Source organism: Mustela erminea, chromosome 3, assembly GCF_009829155.1.
Source record: "Mustela erminea isolate mMusErm1 chromosome 3, mMusErm1.Pri, whole genome shotgun sequence".
Taxonomy (NCBI): Eukaryota; Metazoa; Chordata; class Mammalia; order Carnivora; family Mustelidae; genus Mustela; species Mustela erminea.
The window spans coordinates 64201011-64227048 of NC_045616.1; the positions used below are offsets into that span (position 1 = coordinate 64201011).

At 38.2% G+C, this 26038-nt stretch overlaps 1 protein-coding gene across 5 annotated transcripts in view; it reads left to right on the forward strand.

Annotated features, from left to right (window-relative positions):
* Positions 1–26038, forward strand: part of GFM2 (GTP dependent ribosome recycling factor mitochondrial 2) — a 75580-nt gene that overhangs the window by 29776 nt on the left and 19766 nt on the right. For all 5 annotated transcript variants that reach the window (XM_032335955.1, XM_032335956.1, XM_032335957.1 and 2 more), the window contains 10 exons: positions 862–950; positions 2139–2199; positions 2649–2828; positions 7342–7422; positions 11153–11301; positions 12903–13043; positions 13127–13226; positions 15958–16147; positions 20013–20089; positions 23193–23331. In XM_032335955.1, coding sequence (XP_032191846.1) covers positions 862–950; positions 2139–2199; positions 2649–2828; positions 7342–7422; positions 11153–11301; positions 12903–13043; positions 13127–13226; positions 15958–16147; positions 20013–20089; positions 23193–23331 — 1207 coding nt within the window. The remainder of the gene's footprint in view (positions 1–861; positions 951–2138; positions 2200–2648; positions 2829–7341; positions 7423–11152; positions 11302–12902; positions 13044–13126; positions 13227–15957; positions 16148–20012; positions 20090–23192; positions 23332–26038) is intronic.

The following is a 26038-nucleotide window of genomic DNA, read 5'->3' on the forward strand; positions in this document are numbered from 1 at the left end:
TAAAGAAAGTAAAAGGGGCGGCTGGGTGGCTCAGTGGGTTAAGCCTCTGCCTTCAGCTCAGGTCATGATCCCAGGGTCCTGGATTGAGCCCCGAATCAGGCTCTCTGCTCAGCCTGCTCTCTATCTGCCTTCCTTTCTGCCTACTTGTGATCTCTGTCAAATAAATAAATAAAATCTTAAAAAAAAAAAAAAAAAAAAGAACATGAGCGGGGTGAAGGGCAGAGGAAGAGGGAGAGGGAGGCTCCCCACTGAGGTGGGAGCCTGATGTGGGGCTTAATCCCAGGACTCTAGGATCGTGACCTGAGCCGAAGGCAGATGCTTAACCATCTGAGCCACTCAGGTGTCCCATGTCTTCTAATTCTTGATGAAGTCTTTTTTAAAATTTAATTTTATTTTATTTATGAGAGAGAGAGAGAGAGAATGAAAGAGAGTATGAGAAGAAGAGAGGATCAGAGAGAGAAGCAGACTCCCTGCTGAACACGGAGCCCAATGCGGAACTCCAGGATCATGACCAAAGGCAGTTGCCCAAACAACTGAGCCACCCAGGCGCCCCAGTGAAGTCTTTTTACATGACTCTCAGTTACCTTCCAGGTGTTTGTTCTCTTTGTGTGGCAGCGTAAATCACCCAAAGTAGTAGTCTCAGTTTGAAGCACACTGTTCATCACCATTCATTACATCTTAACTCTATTAACCTACTAGCAGAAAAGTGACTCTGGAAGTGTCAATGCAGCAGTGCTAATTCTGTGCTAGAACAGGGCCCAATTCCATTATAATAGCTTCTTAGATCTGTTTGTTCTGTATGTAGTAACATAGTTATTTTTGTTTAATATGGGTTTTTTTTTCCCTTTGTCTTTGCCTTAGGCACAAACTCTCACAGTATGGAGGCAAGCTGATAAACACAAGATACCTCGAATCTGCTTTTTAAACAAAATGGACAAAACTGGAGCAAGGTATTTTTAAGGTTTTTTTTTTTTTTTCACATGTTAAAGTAGAAATACAGTTTGAGATTTTAATGGACTATAACTTAAATTTACAAACAACTGTTCCCCATAGAGTATAAATATTCTATGGAATCTCAATTCAGTCCCATTAAAAAATTTCTTTTTTTTCCCTCCATTAAAAGGTTTCATAGCAGGTAGTAGGTTGAATAACAATGTGGGATTAATAGAGAAGTGATAGGTGTTAAATCATCATGATTCTAATGCAGAGAGGCTATATTCTGTTTTCTAGAATCCTGACAGAGTGATGTCTGAATAATTCCACTGGTTCTGTCTAGAGCAGTGTGAAATAATCCCTGTATTGCTAAAGACTGTGATGCTCCCCATCATTACTAATGGTAGAAGATAGATGATTGTTTTCTGTCCCCTGATTTTCTTTAGCTACTGGCTAATATGCTCTCACTAAAAGGGAACTGGGAGAGAATGTAGATGTTTTAAGACCTGCATAGAGGGCAAAAAAGTTAATACTAAGATGTGGTGGTAATGCTCAAAGACTCACAGAATGATAATCCAAAATAAATACATGGATTTGAGAACAGAATTCAGAGAATCAAGAATATAAAGGATTTTGGGGTAACGTGATAGAGAGATCCTGGTATGTGGTGTGAGAATGACAAAAACAAAACCTAAACTGTCCCTCTGCTAAAACCACACAGTATTATTTCTGTTTATGTAATTTTCTGCAGTAATTCTAAAGCTGATAACAGGATACTAAGAATGCGTGTGATAAAGATACAGAAAAATTAAGACTGCCTTTTGGGGAAGAGTGGGAATTACGTGTAATAGCAAATATAATTGATAGAAGAAAGAATCCTTGACTCATAATCACAAATCATGCATTTTAATCTCGTAACTGTAATTTATTATCAGTGACCATGATCAGTTTATCTAATCTTAATTTCAAACTGTAGGTAAGTGAAGTTTATAATAATAATACCCTAGATACCTGTGCAGCAGGTTATGGTAGATAGTCCAGCACTGTTATCTGAAATTGACATTGAAAGTTTACTCAACATACTGTCCTATGGAAAACTGTTAAATGGTGAACATTGGAGACAGTAAAAAGGGATGTAATTTTAATTCTTAAACCTGTTTTAAGAATCTTAACATTTTTAACTCTAGCTATTTTTCTTTCTGCAGTTTTAAATATGCAGTTGAAAGCATCAGAGAGAAATTGAAGGCAAAGCCTTTGCTTCTACAGGTTGGTTGATACTTGGTTGATTAATAGCAACAACTCCAGGGGCACCTGGGTGGTTTAGTCAGTGCGACTCTTGATGTTGGGTCGGGTCGTGATCTTAGGGTTGTGGGATTGTGGGGGACCCTGCTGAAGATTCTCTCCCTCTCCTTCTGCCCCTTGCTCTGTGCTGGCATATGCCTGTGTTCCCTTGCTCTATTTCTAGCTCTGTTTAAAAAAAAAAAAAAAAAAGGCAACAACTTCAGATTTCCTCATCAGTTTATTTTATTGTGACTTGTATTTTTCTAAAACTATCTCAAATCTTTTTTGAAAAAGTTGGCATATAAATATAAATACAGACTGTGGTAATAATGATAATATACATTTGGGGGAAAGTAGGGGAAGATAAACTTTAGCACCAAATTGATTGTAATTGAGTGGTCATGTAACAAAGTTAATTTCACTCTGACTTGAAGTTACCACTTGGTGAAGGCAAAGCTTTCAAAGGAGTTGTGGATGTTGTAAGTAAAGAAAAACTTCTTTGGAATCGTCCATCAGAGGATGGAAAAGACTTTGAGAGGAAACCCCTTTTGGAAACGAGTGATGCTGAGTTGCTGAAGGAGACAACTGAAGCAAGGAATGACTTAATTGAACAGGTAAACTAAATACTTGGAGTTTACATTTGCATAAGTATTTAGAAACTTTAAAAATATTTTATATATTATGAAATTTTTATAAAATCACATATGGAATATGTAAAGTGTAATAAATAATAGAATGAACACTAATGTTTGCATCACTCACATTAAGAACTAGAATATTAGCAAATCTCTTGAATCTGTGTGCCATTTACTGTTTATATCTCTCTTTTCCACTGATCATTTATACCTCCCACCACCATTATCCTGACTGTAGTGTTTTTCTTGCATTTGCTTTGCTTTATAGTTTGTTACAAATGTATGGATTCATGAAGGACTTCATTTCCCATGTTTTTGCACTTTACCTAAATGGAATGATAATTGTATTTTATAACATTTTATTGCAGATTCATCCTGTTATGTGTGGTTATGCTTCATTTTTAGTATTTCAGTATTATACCACGATTTATTGTCTCTTTTTCTGTGGATGCACTTTGAGGTTTTAATCTTCTTTTTTGTTGTTAGGAACAGTGTTGATGTGAACATCTTTGTTTGTATCTCCTTGTGTATATGTGTAAGAATTTGTTTAGGGTTACACTTGGAAATGAAATTGCTGGGTCAAAGGATATGTCCATCTTTTACTGATCAAATGACACATTAACTTAGAAATTTTAAAACCATTAATTTTATAGTTAAAAGAGAACTCTGGACCTCTTCCACCCTCAAAGTTGGTGGTTTTTTTTTTTTTTTTTAAGATTTTATTTATGAGAGAGAGAGAGAAAGAAACAGAGAGTGAGTCTGAGGAGGGGGAGGGGGCAGAAGGGAGAGGGAGAAGCAGACTTCCTGCTGAGCAGGTTATCTGTCTTGGGTCTTGATCCCAGGACCCTGGGATCATGACCTGAGCCAAAGGCAAATGCTTAATGAACTGAGCCACCCAGGCACTCCCACCCCCAAACTTTTAATGGAAAATAGTAAGATCGTTAATATTTATAATACTTACGTAGTACTGTTCATATATAGACTAATAAGTAATGCCTTAAATAACCTCTGAATCTTATGGTAGAGAAAAACATTTGCTTCCAAACCCTTTGACTTTTTTTCTTCTAAATTAAACTATTCAAAATAGGTCCTCTCATCATTAATTTTTTTCATTCATCTTTAAATTTATTTTTGAAGTAATTATTTCCCATTATATCACATACTAATCTTTTTTTTTTTTTTTTAATTTGACAGAGAGAGACACAGCGAGAGAGGGAATATAAGCAGGGGGAATAAGGAGAGGGAGAAACAGGCTTCCCGCTGAGCAGGGAGCCTGATATGGGGCTCAATCCAGGATGCTGGGATCATGACCTGAGCTGAAGGCAGAGGCTTAACCCACTGAGCCACCAGGCGCCCCCATACCAATCATCTTTATCATTACCAGAATGTTGATGATTATTTTTATTATTGGGTAACAGTTACTGAGGACCTACAATGATCTGGTTTAAGTGCTTTACGTATATTATTTGATCATCACAACTTATATTATCCTTGTATCCTTGTTTCACTAGGGGGGAAACAACAGCTTAGAATTCTTTTTTTTTTTTTTTTTTAAGATTTTATTTATTTGTTTGACAGAGATCACATGCAGGCAGAGAGGCAGGCAGAGAGGGAGGGGGCGGGGGAAGCAGGCTCCCCGCTGAGCAGAGAACCTGACTCGGGGCTCCATCCCGGAACCCTGGGATCATGACCTGAGCCGAAGGCAGAGGCTTTAACCCACTGAGCCACCCAGTCGCCCTGAAGCTTAGAATTCTTAAATAAGTTGTTACATAGCTAATAAGTAGTAGAGCTGGAATCTGAACCCAGGTCTGTCTTCATTTGGAGGTAGAGCTCTTAACCACTTCACTATACCGCTTCTCTAATTTGGGAGGCCCTAAGCAGAATATAAGTGGAATTGACATTTATTAATCAATAATTGGGTAAATAATTGGTTCCCCTTTGAGGTTTTTAGGTTGTCTTATGCATGTCTTAGGACATAATGGTCTATAATGAAAATTAAGAAAATTTGAGACTATATGTATAAAATAATAAGTGCCAATTACAAAGAATATATATATTTATAAGGAATATATATAATTATAAGGAATATTCCTCAAGGAATATATATTCCTTGTAATTAACAGTTTATTATTTTGTCCAGATGGTCTCACATTTTCTTTATTTTCATTAGAGAATAAGATCACATCATACCCGTTAGGATAACTACTATCAAACAAAACCCCACAATACCCCCTCCCCCCCGCCAACCAGAAAACAAGTATTGACAGAGATGTGGAGAAACTGCAACCATTGTATACTATTGGTAGGAATGAAAATGATGCAGCCACTATGGAAAACAGTGTGGTGGTACCTCAGAAAACTGAAAATAGAATTACCATACCATCTAGCAATTCTGCTTCTGGATGTATATCCAAAAGAACTGAAAGCAGGGTATTGAGAGATAATTGCATATCCTTATTCTAGCAGCATTATCCATAATGGCCGAAAGGTGGGAGCTACCCAAGTGTTCATCTATAAGATAAGTAAATAAAATATGGTGTATACATACAATTGAGCCTTAAAAAGGAAGGACATCTGACACATGCTACAATGTGGATGAAACTTGAGGACATGCTAATTGAAATAAGCCAGTCACAAAGACAAATACTTTACTGATTCCAGTTACATGAGGTATTTAGAGTAGTCACGTTTGTAGGGATAGAAAGAATCATAGTTGCCAAAGGCTGAGAGAGTGGAGAGTGAGGAGGTTTGTTCCATGGTATAGATTTTTGGTTTTGTGAGATTGGGAAAGTTCTGGAGATTAGTTTTACAACAGTATGAAAATACTTAACACTACCCAGTTGTTCAGTTAGAAATGGTAAAGATGGTAAATTTTATGTTTATGTTATATTTTATCACAATTAAATTTTTTTTAAAAGATTTTATTTATTTATTTGACAGAGAGAGATCACAAGTAGGCATAGAGGCAGGCAGAGAGAGAGAGAGAGAGGGAAGCAGGCTCCCTGCCGAGCAGAGAGCCCGATGCGGGACTCGATCCTAGGACCCTGAGATCATGACCTGAGCCGAAGGCAGCGGCTTAACCCACTGAGCCACCCAGGCGCCCCACAATTAAATTTTTTTAAGAGAATAAGATTAGTGTGGACTAGAATCAACTTCCTGTGTTCTGAGGTGAATAGTGATCATTACACTTACTGTGTACTTACTGTATGTCCTAGAAGCATGTTTTGTTTTTTTTTTTAATATTTTATTTGACAGATCACAAGTAGGCAGAGAGGCAGGCAGAGAGAGAGGAGGAAGCAGGCTCTCCACAGAGCTAAGAGCCCGATGTGGGGCTCAATCCCAGGACCCTGGGATCGACCTGAGCCGAAGGCAGAGGCTTGACCCACTGAGCCACCCAGGTGCCCCTAGAAGCATGTTTTGAATTGGTTATTTAATCCTCCCCCTGTGAAGTAGGTAATATTATTATCTCCATGAGTAACCAAGGTAAAAGAGGTGATGTAACTTGACCTAAAATTTTGAACAAGTTAGTTAGTAGTGGAGCAATTTCCAGGCAGTTTGGCTCCAGAAGATGGAGTCATATATACTTCTTTTCAGAGGAATGGTTAGGTATGTTTCTTTAATAGTTAGCGGGTAGGAGTGTATTTTTCTTCCCAGGTTGGTTGGAATGTTTTGCTCTGTTGTACTGTCATAAACTTTTGAAACTTTTTAAAAACATTTTTTTTTATTTATTTATTAGCGAGAGATCATGAGTGGGGGTAGGGGAAAGAGGGAGAAGCAGACTCCCCATTCAGCAGGGAGCCCGACTTGGGACTCGATCCCAGGACCGTGGGATCATGACCTGAGCCGAAGGAGACACTTAACCAACTGAGCCACCCAGGTGCCCGCTTTTGAAATATTTGTTAAATTTATTGTCAGCTGAATTGTTTTATACAGGCAGATGATTAAGAAAAGAATGTGAATTAGATAATTGCATTTTTATTGCTGAAGTGATAACTTTGACCCCCAACTTAAATCTGTTCCCTCAGTGCAGGATTACTGTAAGATGAGTTACTTTAGTTGGAGTGTCTTAGGAGATCTGGTAAACATTCATAATGTTAAAGGAATACCAAGGGAAGCTTTTTTTTTTTATGAACTAAGACTTACAAATTTATCTGAAAATAGTAATCCCTTATATATATTGTCAGTGGCTCTAAATTGTGTATCTTACTTCTTTTGAGCACTCTGAGTAGATAGCACTTCATTGAGATACTTTATCTGGCTATTGCTTCCCATGACTATAAGAACTCATAATTGCCTATCTTCAGTTTTCAATCCCTTCTCCTTTCCTTTGAAAGAAACACTATCTCTTGAGAAGATGTGGAGAGTTCCTTGAACTGAATAAGATAGATCATGTAGCTGTCTTGAAACATCTGAATAATGTACATTTATGGTATTTGGACTTAACAGCCGTGATAATAAAAGCAAGTTATAGAACTAAAATCTTTCTTTATAGATTGCAGATTTGGATGATGAATTTGCTGACTTGGTTTTAGGAGAATTCAGTGAAAATTTTGATTTGCTTCCAACTGAAAAGGTAAATTTTATTATTCACTTACTTTGATAAAGTTTTATTAAATTGGATATGGTTTGATACTTCTGTCTCCGGCGTTTTATTTTTTTCAACTTTGCATAGCATTAGAAAAGGCTGACTTAATTGGGAGAACAGTAGGGTAAAGTCACTATTAATACAAGTACTTAAATAATGGTATTGATTTACTGTTGTCGGAATGGGCTTTGTAAAATCAGAGATTGTATCCTTTTTACTGCTTTGAATCAGCATAAGTTAATTATTCCTTCTTTGCAGCATTTTCATTGTGATCATTTTTCTCAGCAGTTTAGGGAAGTTATATATAGAAATTTTGTATTGAAAATTTATTGGTTTTGTAGACTGCTGCAATGATTATTTTTCTCACATTTTTTCTGAATGTGATTTAATTTTTCTCAGAAGCTCATTATAGGTGTTTATTTTTTTGTTTTCTTTTCAAATACATTAAGCCAGAGAATAGGTATGTTTTAAATGGTGATAGTAATTGAATTAGGACAGATTTCTTCAAAGCATTTCCATTATTTCCTACCAGAGACCTTCTCCCATCTTTAGTTTTCTTATGAAACAAGAGTTACCAAGTAAAGCTGTTTTTTTGTTTATTTGTTTTTAAGTAAGCTCTATGCCCAACATAGGGCTTGAATTTAGGAACCTGAGGTCAGGAGATGAATGCTCCACCAGTTGAGCCAGCCAGGAGCCTGCCCCCTGCCACCCCAAGTAAAGTGTTTTTAGATGGAAGTATGTATAATGGGATCCAGAATGAGCCCAGCAAATTTACCTAGTTATTTTTCACAAAAAAAGTAGGAAAAACATGAGTCTCTAGATTAATTTGGGGTTGGATTAATTTGGAAACCTTTGGGGTTAGAAATGGAAAAAGGTATTTTTATTTTGAATGAAATGTCCTTATTCCTGAAAATTTTTGTTTAATATTTGAAAGTTAGATGTGATGTTTATTGTGCCCTATAGTCACATGATTTCTGTTTTCAAAGAGCTTATAATCTGAGTTAAAATTGACCCATCATGTCTTTTTCAGTAGCTTACAAGCACATCCAACCTTTTCCTGGCTTTTGAGTTCTTTCAAATTTGATTTCTACTTTGATTTCTGATTTTCTTTGGATTTGATTTGATGTGGGTCTAATTTCTTTGAAAAATTATAATTCATATTTATGTTTTTAATTTCTGGTCAGTTCCTCTGTTAAGGTTAAATTAGAAGTATATTCATTTATTCAAGACTTATTTTTATAGTCTTTTTTTTTTTAAGATTTTATTTATTTATTTGACAAAGATCACAAGTAGGCAGAGAGGCAGGCAGAGAGAGAGGAGGAAGCAGGCTCCCTTCTGAGCCGAGAGCCCGATGTGGGGCTCGATCCCAGGACCCTGAGATCATGACCCGAGCCGAAGGCAGAGGCCTAACCCACTAAGCCACCCAGGTGCCCCAAGACTTATTTTTAAGATACCTACTTATTTTAAGGACATTTCAAGTTTCTGGGGATTCAGCAGTGTTTTTATGGGATTTGTTATAATGCTTATATGGATTTTGTATTCTGGTGGGTGGAGAGACAGACAATAAACCATTAAATATATATGCAAGATACTAAGTAGTGATTAATGTTATTAAAAAAAAAAAAAAAAAGAATAAGAAGGCCTTAAAAAATGATGGCCAGGAAGAAGTTGCTATGGCTGAGGTCGAAGAGGTTGCTGCCTGTGTTCTCCTCAAGGATTTTGATGGATTCCTTTCTCACATTGAGGTCCTTCATCCATTTTGAGTCTATTTTCGTGTGGGATGTAAGGAAATGGTCCAATTTCATTTTTCTGCATGTGGCTGTCCCAATTTTCCCAACACCATTTATTGAAGAGGCTGTCTTTTTTCCATTGGACATTCTTTCCTGCTTTGTCGAAGATTAGTTGACCATAGAGTTGAGGGTCTCTTTCTGGGCTCTCTATTCTGTTCCATTGATCTATGTGTCTGTTTTTGTGCCAGTAGCATACTGTCTTGATGATGACAGCTTTGTAATAGAGCTTGAAGTCTGGAATCGTGATGCCACCTACTTTGGCTTTATTTTTCAATATTCCTTTGGCTATTTGAGGTCTTTTCTGGTTCCATATAAATTTTAGGATTCTTTGTTCCATTTCTTTGAAAAAAATGGGTGGGATTTTGATAGGGTTTACATGAAATGTGTAGATTGCTTTAGGTAGCATAGACATTTTCACAATATTTGTTCTTCCAATCTAGGAGCATGGAACATTTTTCCATTTCTTTGTGTCTTCCTCAGTTTCTTTCATGAGTACTTTATAGTTTTCTGAGTATAGATTCTTAGCCTCTTTGGTTAGGTTTATTGCTAGGTATCTTATAGTTTTGGGTGTAATTGTAAATGGGATTGACTCCTTAATTTCTCTTTCTTCTGTCTTGTTGTTGGTGTAGAGAAATGCAACTGATTTCTGTGCATTGATTTTATATCCTGACACTTTACTAAATTCCTGTACAAGTTCTAGCAGTTTTGGAGTGGAGTCTTTTGGGTTTTCCACATATAGTATCATATTATCTGCAAAGAGTGATAGTTTGACATCGCCAAAGGCAAGGGAAGCAAGGGCAAAAATGAACTATTGGGATTTCATCAAGATCAAAAGCTTTTGCACAGCAAAGGAAACAGTCAACAAAACCAAAAGACAACTGACAGAATGGGAGAACATATTTGCAAACGACATATCAGATAAAGGACTAGTGTCCAAAATCTGTAAAGAACTTAGCAAACTCATCACCCAAAGAACAAATAATCCAAGAAATGGGCAGAGGACATGAGCAGACATTTCTGCAAAGAAGACATCCAGATGGCCAACAGATACATGAAAAAGTACTCCACATCACTTGGCATCAGGGAAATACAAATCAAAACCACAATGAGATACCACTTCACACCAGTCAGAATGGCTAAAATTAACAAGTCAGGAAATGACAGATGCTGGCAAGGATGCGGTGAAAGGGGAACCCTCCTACACTGTTGGTGGGAGTGAAAGCTGGTGCAACCACTCTGGAAAACAGGATGGAGATTCCTCAAAATGTTGAAAATAGAACTACGCTATGACCCAGCGATTGCCCTACTGGGTATTTACCCTAAAGATACAAACGTAGTGGTCCAAAGGGGCACGTGCACCTGAATGTTTATAGCAGCAATGTCTACAATAGCCAAACTATGGAAAGAACCTAGATGTCCATCAACAGATGAATGGATCAAGAAGATGTGGTATATATACACAATGGAATACTATGCAGCCATCAAAAGAAATGAAATCTTGCCATTTGCGATGATGGGGATGGAACTAGAGGGTATCATGCTTAGTGAAATAAGTCAATCAGAGAAAGACCACTATCATATGATCTCCCTGATATGAGGAAGTGGAGATGCAACATGGGGGGTTTAGGGGGTAGGAGAAGAATAAATGAAACAAGATGGGATTGGGAAGGAGACAAACCATAAGTGACTCTTAATCTCACCAAACAAACTGAGGGTTGCTGGGGGAAGGGGGGTCTGGAAAGGGTCGTGGGGTTATGGACATTGGGGAGGGTATGTGCTATGGTGAGTGCCGTGAAATGTGTAAACCTGGCGATTCACAGACCTGTACCCCTGGGGATAAAAACACATTATATGTTTATAAAAAAACAAAAAATTAAAAAGATGGCCAGTATACTGCACACGGAGTACTTAATATCTCTGCTTTATAGCTACAGGCTGCAATACACAGAGTAACACTGGCTCAGACAGCAGTTCCTGTGCTTTGTGGAAGTGCCCTGAAAAACAAAGGGGTTCAGCCCTTGTTAGATGCTATTACTATGTACTTGCCTTCACCCGAAGAGCGCAACTATGAATTTCTGTGAGTATGCAAGTAATAAATTAAAATCTTACAGCCTTGAGAAAACAGGCATAGAGGTCTTGTTTCAAAAAAGTAGTTAAATCACCATTTTTAAAATAACATTGACGAATATATTTGTAAACAATATAGAGTTTTATTTGAAAGGGACATTTGTCATTATTTTTGTGACCTGCTGTATTTACAGATGAAGGTAGAACAGTGTGTCTGTTTTGCTGTATGAAAGTATAAGTGTTTACCATGTTGTCTTAGTTAAAAAAAAAAAAGGCAGTATAGTGGGGATGTTTGATAAATTTTCTGTAAATATGTTTATACTAGATTTTAAGATTTTTTTTTTAAAGATTTTGTTTATTTATTTGACAGAGATCACAAGTAGATAGGTAGGCAGAGAGAGAGAGAGGGAAGCAAGCTTCCTGCTGAGCAGAGAGCCCAATGCAGGACTTGATCCCAGGACCCCGCGATCATGACCTGAGCCAAAGGCAGTGGCTTAACACACTGAGCCATCCAGGTGCCCTAGATTTTAAGATTTTTAATAAGCTCAAAAATACTTTGTGGCTGTAAAGAAAGGTCATCATTTTACTTCTCTTGGCACTACCAACTTTGTACTTAATAATAAATCCTCTAAAATACCAGTGAGCATTGTGTAAAATGGCAGGCAGGAATGGACTTTAATCCTTTAAGTAGGACATTAATTACTTTTTGTATCTCTCAATTGGAGATGCATTAATGGTGAAATGATTATGAACATGGATTGTGTACTGCCTAGATTTAAATCCCAGCTCTTCCAAGTTAGTATTCTCTCACCTGTAAAATGCAGAGAATAGGACCTATCTCACTGGATTGTTACAAGAATCAAATGAGTTAATACTGATAAAGCATATGGAACAGTGCCTATTGTATGGTAGACTCTAAGTACTTACTAAAGTTAAAAGTTGGAGAGAATAGGGATAAGATTGGAGAAGTTCTATAATAGAGTGGCTTACCTGCTTTGAGTCATGGGCTCCTTTGAAATTAATGAGAACATGGTGTGCCTACGTATAAAGTTTGTGCCTACTTATGTATATGTGCCTACATACAAAGTTTGGCAATTTCAGAGGGATTCAGGCTTTCTGAAACTTAACAGTGCACACTAAGGACATCAGTCTGTAAGAATGTTGGCTATGTAAACAAGTTCAAGTTTATAGTGTAGATTTCTATGATTATGCAATTGGAGAGAAAGTGGGAGGGAGTTAAAAGTAATAATTGGAAAGCATCTACCTATATGTATACCCTGTACAGGGTTTTGTGAGAACTGGTAAGATGTCCTTACGTGTATTTCTGAGGAATGAACTCCATGCAGTAGAATTACTTGCAAGTAGAGGTAATATTTGGGAGAGAATCCATTATTTTTAGTTTTGAAGAATTAATGATAAGATCTCCATTAAATAGTTCAGTCAAGTGGAGGAAGGGAGGTAATTAGTACTGACATGATTTAATTAGTCTGAGTAGCTTAACTAGAAGATAATGAGGGAGTACATTAAGGTTAAGTTTGTACACTGATCTGATCTGCATAGATACATGGGAAGTGTATCCTAAAGGATTTTCTGGAATGTCTCATTTTGTAGGCAGTGGTATAAGGGTGACTTATGTGCCCTGGCATTTAAAGTTCTTCATGACAAGCAGCGGGGACCACTGGTGTTTATGCGCATTTACTCAGGCATGATAAAACCCCAGTCAGCCATCTATAATATTAATGGAAACTGCACGTAAGTAGAAGCTTAGGTTATTTTCAACACTGCACTCATTTCTTTAGAAATTCTTTTACTAATACAAATTATGATTTTCACAGGGAGAGAGTAAGTCGTCTTCTTCTGCCATTTGCTGACCAACATATAGAAATCCCTTCACTGACTGCTGGTAACATTGCTTTGACTGTCGGCCTTAAACATGTAAGTGACTAGATGGTTTCTCTAGGAAATGATAGCTTAAAAGTTTATTTAAAAGCAGGTGTTTTGCAGTAGCAAAAACGCACAAACAATCCAAATAGCTATAAATAGCGGGATAAAGAATTTTGTAGCATATTCATCAACATGGTTGAATCTCATAATAGAAAGAAAATTACAGAAGACTATGAGCAGTATGGATTATATTTGTGTAAAGTTCAAATTCATGTAAAAAAATACACTATTCCTGGATACACACTTGTGTTTTAAGGTTAGTAAATTTTTTTTTTTTAAGATTTTATTTATTTATTTGACAAAGATCGCAAGTAGGCAGAGAGGCAGGCAGAGAGAGAGAGGAGGAAGCAGGCTCCCCGATAAGCAGAAAGCCTGATGCCGGGCTCGATCCCAGGACCTTGAGATCATGACCTGAGTCGAAGGCAACGGCTTAACCCACTGAGCCACCGAGGCACCCCAAGGTTTAATAAATATTTTTTTACTGAGTTTTCTTCCTGTCTTGATCGCTGCTGACAGTTTAACCTTATAACCAATCCAGATAGTAACTGAAGATATTTTGCCAGCGAAGTCTCCAAGGATTTTGTTTCTTTTGTTCTCTCTTTAGTCCCTAGGTCAGTGTATCACACATAGTAGGCAATTCATAACCTTTGTCAGTTGAATGGAAGAAAATAGTTGATGTTGTATGTGTTTTTTGTTTCTTATTTTTTGTTTTGTTTTTTGCTTTTTTATTTGTCAGAGAGAGATCACAAGTAGGCAGAGAGGCAGGCAGAGAGAGGGGGAAGCAGGCTTACCACTGAGCAGAGAGCCCGATGCGGGGCTCGATCCCAGGACCCCGGGGAATGATGACCTGAGCCGAAGACAGAGACTTAACCCACTGAGCCACCCAGGCACCCTTCTGTATGTGTTTTTGCTAGGTTAAAACTGTAAGGACATTTCATTTACATATAGATTAAATTGAATACATTTTCTCATTAAACTTTGGTATATTTGGCATTTAGGATAATCATTGTTATTTTGAACATTTTTAAATGTCTTTATGGATAATTGCAGGATTCAGGATCCGTTAGTATAAAATTTCCACAGTCCAGAGCACCTGAGTGGCTCATTTGGTTAAGCGTCTGCCTTTGGTTCTGGTCTGGGATCGACCTCCACATTGGGCTCCCTACTCAGCGGGGAGTCTGCTTCTCCCTCTGCCTCTCCCCACTACTCATGCTCTCTCTCATTCTCAAATAAATGAAATCTTTTTAAAAAATAATAAAAATTTCCACAGTCCAAATAGCGGACTTCTAGCATTGAAAATGTCCTCTGTCTACCCTAAGGCAGGAGCTCCACATACATATTTGAGGGAGTTACAGAAATATGTTTGAAATACTGCTTCTGTAGGAATATCTTTACAGAGAAGGAAGCTAGCACAGAACTTTGTAGTATTGAAGTTCAAAAGTGATACTGTAGTTATTAATTAGAGTCTATAAGGAAGCTATCAATTTTACATAGTCTGGAGAATGCTAGTTAATTGCTTATTTTAGTTAATAGAGGATTTTCTTTTAAAGATTTTATTTATTTATTTGACAGAGAGATCACAAGTAGGCAGAGAGGCAGGCAGAGAGAGAGAGGAGGAAGCAGGCTCCCTACTGAGCAGAGAGCCTGATACAGGACTCGATCCCAGGACCCTGAGATCATGACCTGAGCTGAAGGCAGTGGCTTAACCCACTGAACCACCCAGGCACCTGTTAATAGAGGATTTTTTTGTAAAACAGTAATAAATTTCCACTGGTGGTAAAACTATATAAGGGCTTCTAGAACTAACCTATTTTGACATGATTGAAAATTTAGGAAGGTACTGGGGCACCTGAGTGGCTCAGATGGTTAAGTGTCTACCTTTGGCTCAGTCATGATCCCAGTGGGATCAAGACCCCTGTGGGGCTTCTGCTTGGAGGGGAGCCTACTTCTCCCTCTTCTGCTGTTCCCTCTGCTTGTGCTTTCTTGCTCTTTCTGTCAAATAAATACATAAAGTCTTTAAAAAAAATTTAGGGGCACCTGGGTGGCTCAGAGGGTTAAGCCTCAGCCTTCAGCTCAGGTCATGGTCTCAGGGTCCTGGGATCGAGCTCCACATCGGGCTCTCTGCTCAGCGGGGAGCCTGCTTCCCTCTCTCTCTCTGCCTGCCTCTCTGCCTACTTGTGATCTCTGTCAAATAAATAAAAATCTTTAAAAAAATAAATAAATAAAATGTAGGAAGGTACATTTGTTTCACCACATGAATTTTGGATGTGTAGTGTGTGAGAGAGAGAGAGTGTGTGTGTGTGTGTGTATTTTATTGTTAGGATTTTATAGCAGTATTTTGGATAGAATTTTTTTTTTTAAGATTTTATTTATTTATTTGACAGAGATTACAAGTAGGCAGAGAGGCAGGCAGAGAGAGAGGAGGAAGCAGGCTCCCTGCTGAGCAGAGAGCCCAATGTGGGGCTCGATCCCAGGACTCTGAGATCATGACCTGAGCCGAAGACAGAGGCTTTAACCCACTGAGCCATCCAGGTGCCCCTGGATAGAGTCTTACACAAGTTAGCTTTACCTCTGCAAAGTTATAATGAGCTTTATGCATTTGTTTCTGTTTTAAGTTCTGTTGGAAGTGTCACATGAAATTTTTTCCTATTCGTGAATCTTGGTAGAAGCTGAGTGCTTGCCAAGAGCTTGTTTTGTTCCCAAGTATCTTTTTTGCTTACAGACGGCCACTGGGGACACCATTGCCTCGTCCAAGTCCAGTGCATTAGCTGCAGCTCGTCGAGCCGGAAGGGAGGGAGAAAAGCAGCACAGACAAAACAATGAAGCAGAGAGACTTTTACTGGCTGGAGTGGAGATTCCAGAACCTGTTTTCTTCTGTACCATAGAGCCCCCTTCAGTGGCTAGGCAGCCAGGTACAGATAGTTTTTAGTGTATTAACTAATTAGTGCTCCGATAATGTAGATAGAAATAGTTATGTGATATTCTCAAAAGATTTATGTGATCTGAGATCAGTTTTACCAGAATTTATGGGTATTACTTGTGGTTAGTCTTGTTTTTTATATAAGGTGTTTTGGTTTTTACAAATTCCTTTCACTTACTCTTTTCTTAGATGTTGGCCACTTTTTGCATATCATAGTCTTCCTTACTCCTGTTCTTGTGGTGCTTTCTGTGGCATTCTGAGTAACTGGCATCAGGACTGCCCTTCCAGTTACAGTAATTGATTAGACAGTTACCAATTCCTAACTCATTCATTTTCTCATCACCATTTATAAAATGCTCCTTGTTTTCTAGCTCAAACTTTAGAACTCCGTGAAGATATTTATATACTATAGTTAATGTTATTTGACCTTTTTGACTGTTCTGTGCTTCGTTCTCTAGCCTGTTTACTCAGAAATCGGTAGTGGCTTCTCATTACTTAGAGCACAAACCCACTCCTTAATATGCTGTATAAATATCATGATTTCAAGTGTATTCTCTCCATTTAGCTTTGGTTACATATTACAGAAACCCCCTCAAATAACAGTTCCTTTAATGACAAATGTTTATTTCTCTCCCTTGTAAAATGTGCCTTGAGTTGGTGGCCCAGGGTTTAGAGGTTGGCTCTACAATGTCATCAGGCACCCAGCCTCCAGCTGTTCTGCCCTGATTCTCTGAATGCATAGCTTCTATCCTTAGTTATATCATGATGGCTGCTAGGGCCTTTGGCATCACAGTAGAGTTCCTGACAGAGGAATGGAGTAAGGAGGAAGAAGATGTGTCCTTTTCCTTTTAAAGATTTCTTCTATGTCATGGGCTGTCACTTAGACATATGGCCGCTCAGTTGCAAGGGAATCTGGTAAATGCAGTCTTTTAGCTGGACAGCAGCAGAATAGAGTGGAAGATTACTAGCAGCCTCTCATACCAGTCTTCTTGCCTGGCCTCATTTCTTGAAACTTCCTCCTTCATTCTGAACCCTCTTCTTTCACTAAACAAAAATAGAATATTCTCACCTTTTTTTTTTTCCCCCCAAATTTTTTATTTATTTATTTGACAGATGGAGATCACAAGTAGGCAGAGAAATAGGCAGAGAGAGAGGAGGAAGCAGGCTCCCTGATGAGCAGAGAGCTCGATGTGGGGCTCGATCCCAGGACCCTGGGATCATGACCTGAGCTGAAGGCAGAGGCTTTAACCCACTGAGCCACCCAGGTGCTCCGGAATACTCTCATCTTATACTTACACAATAAACTAGTTCCAATTTCCTGAAGATACCATGCTCTTTTTGCAGTGCTGTTTCTTTTAATAGTTTTTTTTTTTTTTTGGAAGATTTTACTTACCTATTTGACAGAGAGAGACAACAAGAGAGGGAACACAAGCAGGGGGAGCAGGAGACAGAGAAGCAGGCTTCCTGCTGAGCAGGGAGCCCAACACGGGGCTCAATCCCAGGACCTTGGGACCATGACCTGAGCCAAAGGTAGACCCTCAACAACTAAGCCATCCAGGCACCCCAGATTTATAAATATACTTTATAAATGTTTTTGAATGAATTTGTTTATTTACAGTAACATTACTGTGTTTTCATTCCAAAAGCCCCAGTGTCATAAGTATTATTTCTTTCTTTGAAAATCTCAATATAAGATATTATCTAAATAACCTCAGTGTGTATAATACATCTCTTGGAATTCTTGTTAAGTGCAACTCTGATTCAGTCTGGAATCTAAGACTTTCTCTAACAGGCTCTAGTTGTTGCCAGTGTTGCTTATCCTTGAACCCGACTTTGGGATGTCAGGAGTCTAGAAGAGCACTGTGCAATAGAAATACAATATCTACTTTACTACCTTTTTTTTTTTTTTTAAGGATTTTATTTATTTACTTGACAGAGAGAGATCACAAGGAGGCAGAGAGAGAGAGAGGAGGAAGCAGGCTTTCTGCGGAGCAGACAGCCCGATGCAGGGTTCGATCCCAGGACTCTGAGATCATGACCCGAGCCGAAGGCAGAGGCTTTAACCCACTGAGCCACCCAGGCACCCCTTTACTACCTTTTTTAACCTAAAATTAGAGCCACGTTAAAAAAAATAAATAAACTGGCAAAATTAATTTTGACGGTACATTTTACTTAACCCAGTATATCAAAAACAGTACCATTTCAGCGTATAATTAATATAAAAAAATTAATGAGATACTTTTTTTCATATTAAATTTTTGGAACCTAGTATGTATTTTATACTTAGAGCACATGTCTGTTGAGACTAGTAATATTCTAATAAGATGGCTCATGACTACTACCTGGATCGTGCATGTCTAGAAGTTTATATCCTGAAGACCACTTTATTTTTTTTAAGATTTTTATTTATTTATTTGACAGAGGAGGGCGGTTCACAATTTGACAGAGAGGCAGGCAGATAGGGAGGGGGAAGCAGGCTCCCCACAGAGCAGAGAGCCCAATGCGGGGCTCCATCCCAGGACCCTGAGATCATGACCTGAGCCGAAGGCAGCGGCTTAACCCACTGAGCCACCCAGGCGCCCCTGAAGACCACTTTAAATGTGTGACTGATAAGGTTGGTTCATTAATCCGTTGCTCAGCTCTTTTCTTGAGCCATACTTAATGTCTATGAAACTTTTTTTTAATTAATTTATTTGATGGAGAGAGACAGCAAGAGCAGGAACACAAGCAAGGGGAGAGGCAGAGGGAGAGGCAGGCTTCTCCTGCCCATTGAGGGAGCCCATTGTGGCGCTCGATCCCAGGACCCTGGAGTCACGACCTGAGCCGAAGGCAGACACAATGACTGAGCCACCCAAGCGGCCTATGTCTGTGAAACTTCTAACATCTTTTGTAGAGAAGGAGAATATACTTGACAGTTAATTGATTGTATTAAAGTATCACTTGTCTTAAGATGCCATATTTAACATAAGGAATAGATTCTTCCTCTTTGTGTGTGATAATACATCCTAGAGTGACCATTTTAGCATCTCTTTATTCAAGATGTCATTTAGTTTCCTTTGGCGAGTTTTTCATTATCGCTTCTGTTTCTGAAGGCATTTTGCTTTTTTGTCAGCTCCTAGATTGATCTTTGCGAAACAGTCAGGTGGTTAGCTGTCCCAGTTAAAACCCTTTATTGGCTTCCCAGTGGAGATCCAAACCCTTCATCCTGGCTTAAAAAAACTTCACATGATGTGATTTCTGCCATACCTTCCCCTCATAATCTAATGCTACTTTCCCTTTTACCCACTAATATACAGCTACCCTGGCCATATTGTTACTTTTCCACTGGCAAAACCGTTCCTTGCACCGCCATTTGCTATTTCTGGAATTCCTTTTCTTCAGGATTTTGCATACATGGCCATTCTTTTCTGTGTCTTCCTCTAAATTATCTTGGAGAAGCCTTTCCAGATCATTCAGTCTCAGATAACCTCCTATCACTGTCTTACCATCTTCTTTTATTCTCTGCAAACTATTTATAGCAGTTTGAAACGTTCTCTTTTTTTTAAATTGTTTTTATTAACATATAATGTATTATTTGCCCCAGGGGTACAGGTCTGTGAATCGCCAGGTTTACACACTTCATAGCACTCACCATAGCACATACCTTCCCCAGTGTCCATAACCAACCACCCTCTCCCTACTCCCCCTCCCCCCAGCAACCCTCAGTTTGTTTTGTGAGATTAAGGGCCTCTGATGGTTTGTCTCCCTCCCGATGAAATGTTCTTTTTCAAAATTTGTTTGCTTGTTCATTTTTTCCCCCACTTTAACATAAGTCACGTTATGAAATATAAAGATAACAGTTACTGTTTATCCCTTAGATTTGGATTATGCACTGAAATGCCTTCAGCGTGAAGATCCCAGTTTGAAAGTAAAGCAGGATCCTGATTCTGGACAGGTATGCATTATATTAATATATCCCAGAAATCTTTCAATAATAACATTTGTGTGTGTGTGTGTGTGTGTGTGTGTGTGAGATTTAAATGGATATATCTAAAATATGATTGGCTCATGGTCCCTGAAAGAAAAAACTTTCTCTTTTGGTTCTCTCGTAATAGAAATTTCTGATTTTTGTGTTGATTATCAAGCTGTTAGTTTCTCCGTATAATTAATTATACCTCGCATACCTAAACCACTTTTTATCATTTCAGCTTTCCAGAAGACAGTCTTTTGTACAGTTTTGAAATAAGGTTCAACCCTGACAAGGTCTTAACCCTCTAAAGCTAAGTTTTATAAACAGCATACTAAAGGGAGGGTGTAAAGGTTCTTTAAATGTCACTAACTCACCTAAGATGGGGGAGAAGTGACTGCTTAACATCCTAACACAGTGGGAGGAAGTAGAGCTAAAGTAGGTGGTAAGAAGTTTGTGTATATTACATTACAGTAGAAGAACACATGTTCCAGTCTTTGTCTTCCTTTTAGGAAAACAGGTAAAGTTTATCCAAGATTTTAGAAAAAGTTCCTTTAAAAGATTATAAAGTTGTTTTTAAGGATAAACTGATTTAGTTAATCTTTAAAACAGGGAGTATTTTATTTCTCAAACACTAGCTAAATGAGGTAGTAATTTATTTAATTAATGCTAGAGGATACAACAAGCAGTTAAACTTTCTTGAAAAAAAACTTATTTTAAAAAATGACAACACACGTTTTTCTTTTTTAAATAGCAAATAACACACAAGGGTACAAAGTACAAAAAAAATTTTTTTTCAAGATTTTATGTATTTATTTGAGAGACAGAATCCAAGAGAGCGAGCGTGAGTGGGGTAGGTGAGAAAGGAGGATGTGGGGGTCAATCTCAGGACCCTGGGATCATGACCTGAGCCAAAGGCAGATGCTTAACCTGCTGAGCCACCAAGTCGTACCACAAAGTACAAAATTAAAGTTTCCCCTTTTGTTCATTCTGTTTTACACAGGTAACAACTGAAATGGTGAATAATGTTTCATACTACCAAATATCTTCTGCTGTGTTATGTTATAAATAAAGCACAGTATATTTTTTCCATATATATATATGGATATTATCCATATATATATGTACAGATATAGATTATAACAAGTCATCCTAGTTGTATTATTCTACAGCTTGTTTTTCCCAAATAATCCACTTGTTTAACATTATATTAAATTGTACACAAAATAATCCTTTTGTTGTTGTTGTTCCTTATATTTGTAGTTCTGTTATAGTGAAAAGATAAAATTTGAGCCAACCAAAGGAAGAGTCAAAGAGGCAGAATCTGGGAGAGTTCTGAATGCATATCTTCCTTCATCAAGAGTATTGCCAACCAAGGAGGCTCACCCAGCCCTGTTCAGAGTTTTTATTAAGACTGGATCAGATTCTGCTTTTGTGGTTGACCTTTAGTTTCTAGTACCTCCTATAAGTTGAGGCTACCACCTTTACTCTCCAGGTTGGAACTGATAAGGCTATTCCAAAGCCCACATCATAAATCACATCATTACACAATCTGCTGGACAAAGCCCCCAGACAAGCAGACACTTCTGCCAGGCAGCATCCTGCCGTAAAGATAACATACCAGTAGCTGAGGGCAAGGGCCGTATCTCTCTTTGGGTGAGGTTAATTCTTCACTATATAGATGGCATATGAATAAGATTGAGCAGATATGGTTTGCTTGCATTATACTTTCTCATACACAAAGACCTTCTTAAGGAATAACCATTGTTTTACAGAAATTTTCTAAAAGGCATGCCTTGGGTGCCTCAGTTAGTTAATATCTGCCTTCAGCTCAGGTCATGATCCCAGGGTGCTGGGATTGAGGGCCCCCCTGCCCTTGTATTATCCTCCCTCTGCTTCTGCCTCATCCCTCTCCTCATGTTCTCTCTCTCAAATAAATAAAATACTTTAAAAAATGAAAATAAAAAGCCTGTCTTGCTTAGTTTTGATACAAATTTAGCTTGTTCTAACAAAAGCTCTAAGTAACACTGGTTCATGAAAGATAAACGTCAGTTTATTTGTTAAATAAAGACGCAAACCAGTCTGAAAGATTTGACTACTCAAAAAACTGTAAGGTGGTGCCCAGGATGATTGGTAGATACCAATGTGGTTGGGAATGTTTGGGGGGAAAGGTTATCCTCTTCATTCCCCTAGTTAACAAGATGTTGTTCTCATCTGCATGTTTCAAGACAGTTTCCTGCATCTTCAGTAAGAGAAGGGCTTTATCCTTTTTTTAAAGGTAAAACCTAGAAGTTGCCAGAATCAGTTACAACCCTGTTGCATTGACCAGAACTAAACTATATGGCTGGGAAGTATGGTACTTCTAGATGCTGCCTGCCTGATTAAACTGTCTTGTAAAAAGCACAATAGCCTAGCAATCATTTTGTAAATTAAATTTTTTTTAAATTGTTATGAAACATAACATTGATAACATACATTTATATAGTATTTTGTACAGTGTAGGGCTTGAACTCACAACACTGAGATCAAGAGTTGCATGCTCTACTAAGGCAGCCATGAGCCCCAGCAATTCACTTTTTTTTTCCTGATTTTTTTAAAATTTATTTTATTTTTTTTTATTTATTCATTTGAGAGAGAGAAAAAGAGCGCTCAAGTAGGGGGTAGGGAGAGGGAGAAGCAGACTCCCTCAGGCTGTGAGCCTGATACAGGCCTTGGTCTCAGGATCCTGAGATCCTGAGATCGTGACCTAAAACCTAAGCCACCCAGATGCCCCAGCAATTCACTTTTTTAAAAAAATTAATTAAATTTTTAAATTTTTAAATTTTTTATCCCCAGGGGTACAGGTCTGTGAATCGCCAAGTTTACGCACTTCACAGCACTCACCATAGCACATCCAGCAATTCACTTTTAATTGACTTACCCACTCAGAAAAGTTAAAAACTGTTTTGAGGAAGTACCAAAAAAAATTTGCCAAAAACTTGGTTTGTTATGAATGAAACATAACATTGATAACATACATTTATATAGTATTTTGTGATAAACATAACTTTTTCCTTGGATCTTGTTTTTATTTTATTCTTCTTTTAACCAGACTGTTCTCTGTGGTATGGGGGAGTTACATATTGAGATTATTCATGACCGAATCAAGAGGGAATATGGACTGGAAACCTACCTAGGGCCTCTCCAGGTGGCATACCGAGAGACCATCCTAAATGCAGTTCGAGCCACAGGTAAAACATAAAACATTTTAAATTTGCTGTTTTTGTTTCTCTAGGATCTGTTTTCTGAAAGCAGGGTTCATAGTCACTAGTATCTTACATCAGTGGGCATAGGGTGTTTTTATTTTTAAAGATTTTATTTATTTATTTGACAGAGCAAGCACAAGCAGGGAGGGAATCACAGAAGGAGAGGGAGAAGCAGGCTCCCCCCTGAGCAGGGAACCTAACTGGAGGGCAGTGGGTGGCCCTCAGGCTCCATCCTAGGACTCTGGGATCTTGACCTAAGCCAAAGGCAGATGCTAAACTGACTGAGCCATTCAGGCACCCCACGCATAGGTTTCATGTGTGGGTTTTCTTGGGTTTTTTTAGAATTTTGTTCTGTTTAGTTTTAACCCATCTCTTATTTTACCACTCATTACATCAAACAGATGATGAGCCCTTACCAAACAAGTATGCTTTTCAGTGGTGTTCATGGGGTAGAATAAGCCCTTGGTGTAGGTGGCTTACACACATCCTCACTACCAGAATGAGTGTAAGAATTTGAAGTTCATGTGTTTTTTTTTTTTAAAGATTTTATTTATTTATTTGACAGAGATCACAAGTAGGCAGAGAGGCAGGCAGAGAGAGAGGAAGGAAAGCAGGCTCCCTGCTGAGCAGAGCCCTATACGGGGCTCCATCCCAGGACCCTGAGATCATGACCTGAGCTGAAGGGAGAGGCTTTAACCCGCTGAGCCACCCAGGTGCCCCAATGTATTATTTTTACTCTACAAAGTGAGTGGAAAATAATTTCATTTGTTTAATAATATGGTAATGCTATGCTGATGATGTTCTTGAGAAAGTACAGGTTTTTATATTTCTGTCCCCAAATTTAAGAATTCATGTTGTTTGTTTTATAGTTTCAGTTTGCTTTTCTTAAGTATAGGACTATGATAATCACTGCTCTTCCACAAGAAGTAAAAACATGGAGCGATTTCTGAAGAGTCACAGAGAAAACATGTTAAGGATAACCAGATGTAACTCAGTAATTTATGAAAAGGCCAGGTAGTTACTTTTCAGTAAAACTTGAAAAATTATACAAGGAGAATGTAGGAGCAAGTGATATGACGATTTTTATTCTTGGACTTTTTATCTGGAAAATGCTGGGAAAATATAAGTCTTTATTTTTATTTTTATGTTTTTAGAGAGACCGTGCAAGCTGGGGTTTGGGCATGGGAGAGGGAAAGAATCTTAAGCAGGCTCCAGACTCCATGCAAAAGCCAACATGGGACTCGATCTCATGACCCTGAGATCACAACCTGACTTGAAATCAAGAGTCAGAGGCTTAACCTGCTGAGATACCTAGGCACCCCTAAATAGTATCTTTTATATTAATGTCTGAGCTGCTTAGAACACGAAAGGAAGCTGGAGCAGGAATCTCGGGGAAAAAGTCAGCACCAAAACTGCTAGCTATTCTGGAGGAAAAATCTGTAGTAGTTATCTCTAACCTACTTGAGGGTCACATGCTCATGGGAATAATTAACTGGGAAGTCTTCTCCATAAAAAGACAAGGAAACTTGGGGCAAAATTTGTAAGAATTTGTAACCATTGGCTTCTGATAGGGTTTTTAGCCTAAATTCATAAGAGCCACTTTTTTTGGAGAAAAAACTCCAAACAAAAAAGAATTTAGTATAACATGCTCATGAATTGATAATATTCCAAGGATCCTGGAAAAAAACAAACAGGGACTCTAGATAAATGTGTCTTTAACCCATTCCTCAAAGAAAATCCTATAGATAAGGGAGTGTTAAATCAGAGTTCAAAAAATATTTTCAAGTTACAAAATCATGAGATAAGAAAGGCACAATGAGGAAAGAGGCAGTTTAAACAGTATCAGTCAGAACAGCAAAGACTTCTGACACTGGAATTACTGGATGCAGAATATTAAAGAAGTATATTTATTTCTAAAAGAATAAAAGGACATAGAAAGTATTAGTAAGGACCAAGAGACCATTAAGAATAAGCAGGCAGGGGCACCTGGGTGGCTCAGTGGGTTAAGCCTCTGCCTTCAGCTCAGGTCGTGATCACAGGGCTCTGGGATCGAGCCCCACATCGAGCTCTCTGCTGGGGCAGGGAGCCTGCTTCCTCCTCCGCTTCCTCCTCCCTCTCTTTCTGTCTGCCTCTCTGCCTACTTGTGATCTCTCTCTCTGTCAAATTAATAAAATCTTAAGAAAAAAAAAAAAACAGAATAAGCAGGCAGTAGAACATTATGGTATATTAGAAAGGAAGGAAATGTTCAGTCTTTATGTTTATGGGGGACTATCATAAGGACACAGGAACCAACTTGAAGAGGCTCTATTGGCCATATCTGAATGAACTGGAATAGCTCTTAAGTCTAGGAATTATAGGCCATTGAGACAAAGTAGGGATTCACGAGTCTTTACTAAACAGATGGGGAAGAAGAGGAAATTCTTCCTTAGAGTGGAATGCCAACTGTTGACTGTTAGATGCTGAGGAGAAGGGTTTCAGTAGGAAAATAGTCATTTTGCAACTATTGTGATTGCTAAATATTGGGTATCTTAAGGAACAGCATATTTGCATAGTCTTTAAAGGCTTTCTGCACAGACTGCTTATAAGTTGCAAGGTAAAAAACTAGTAAGTAAGTAGGAGCTGTAATAATATAAGGAATAACCCAAAGAAGTGTATCAGACTTGAATATGTATTATAAAGCCACATTGTGGTT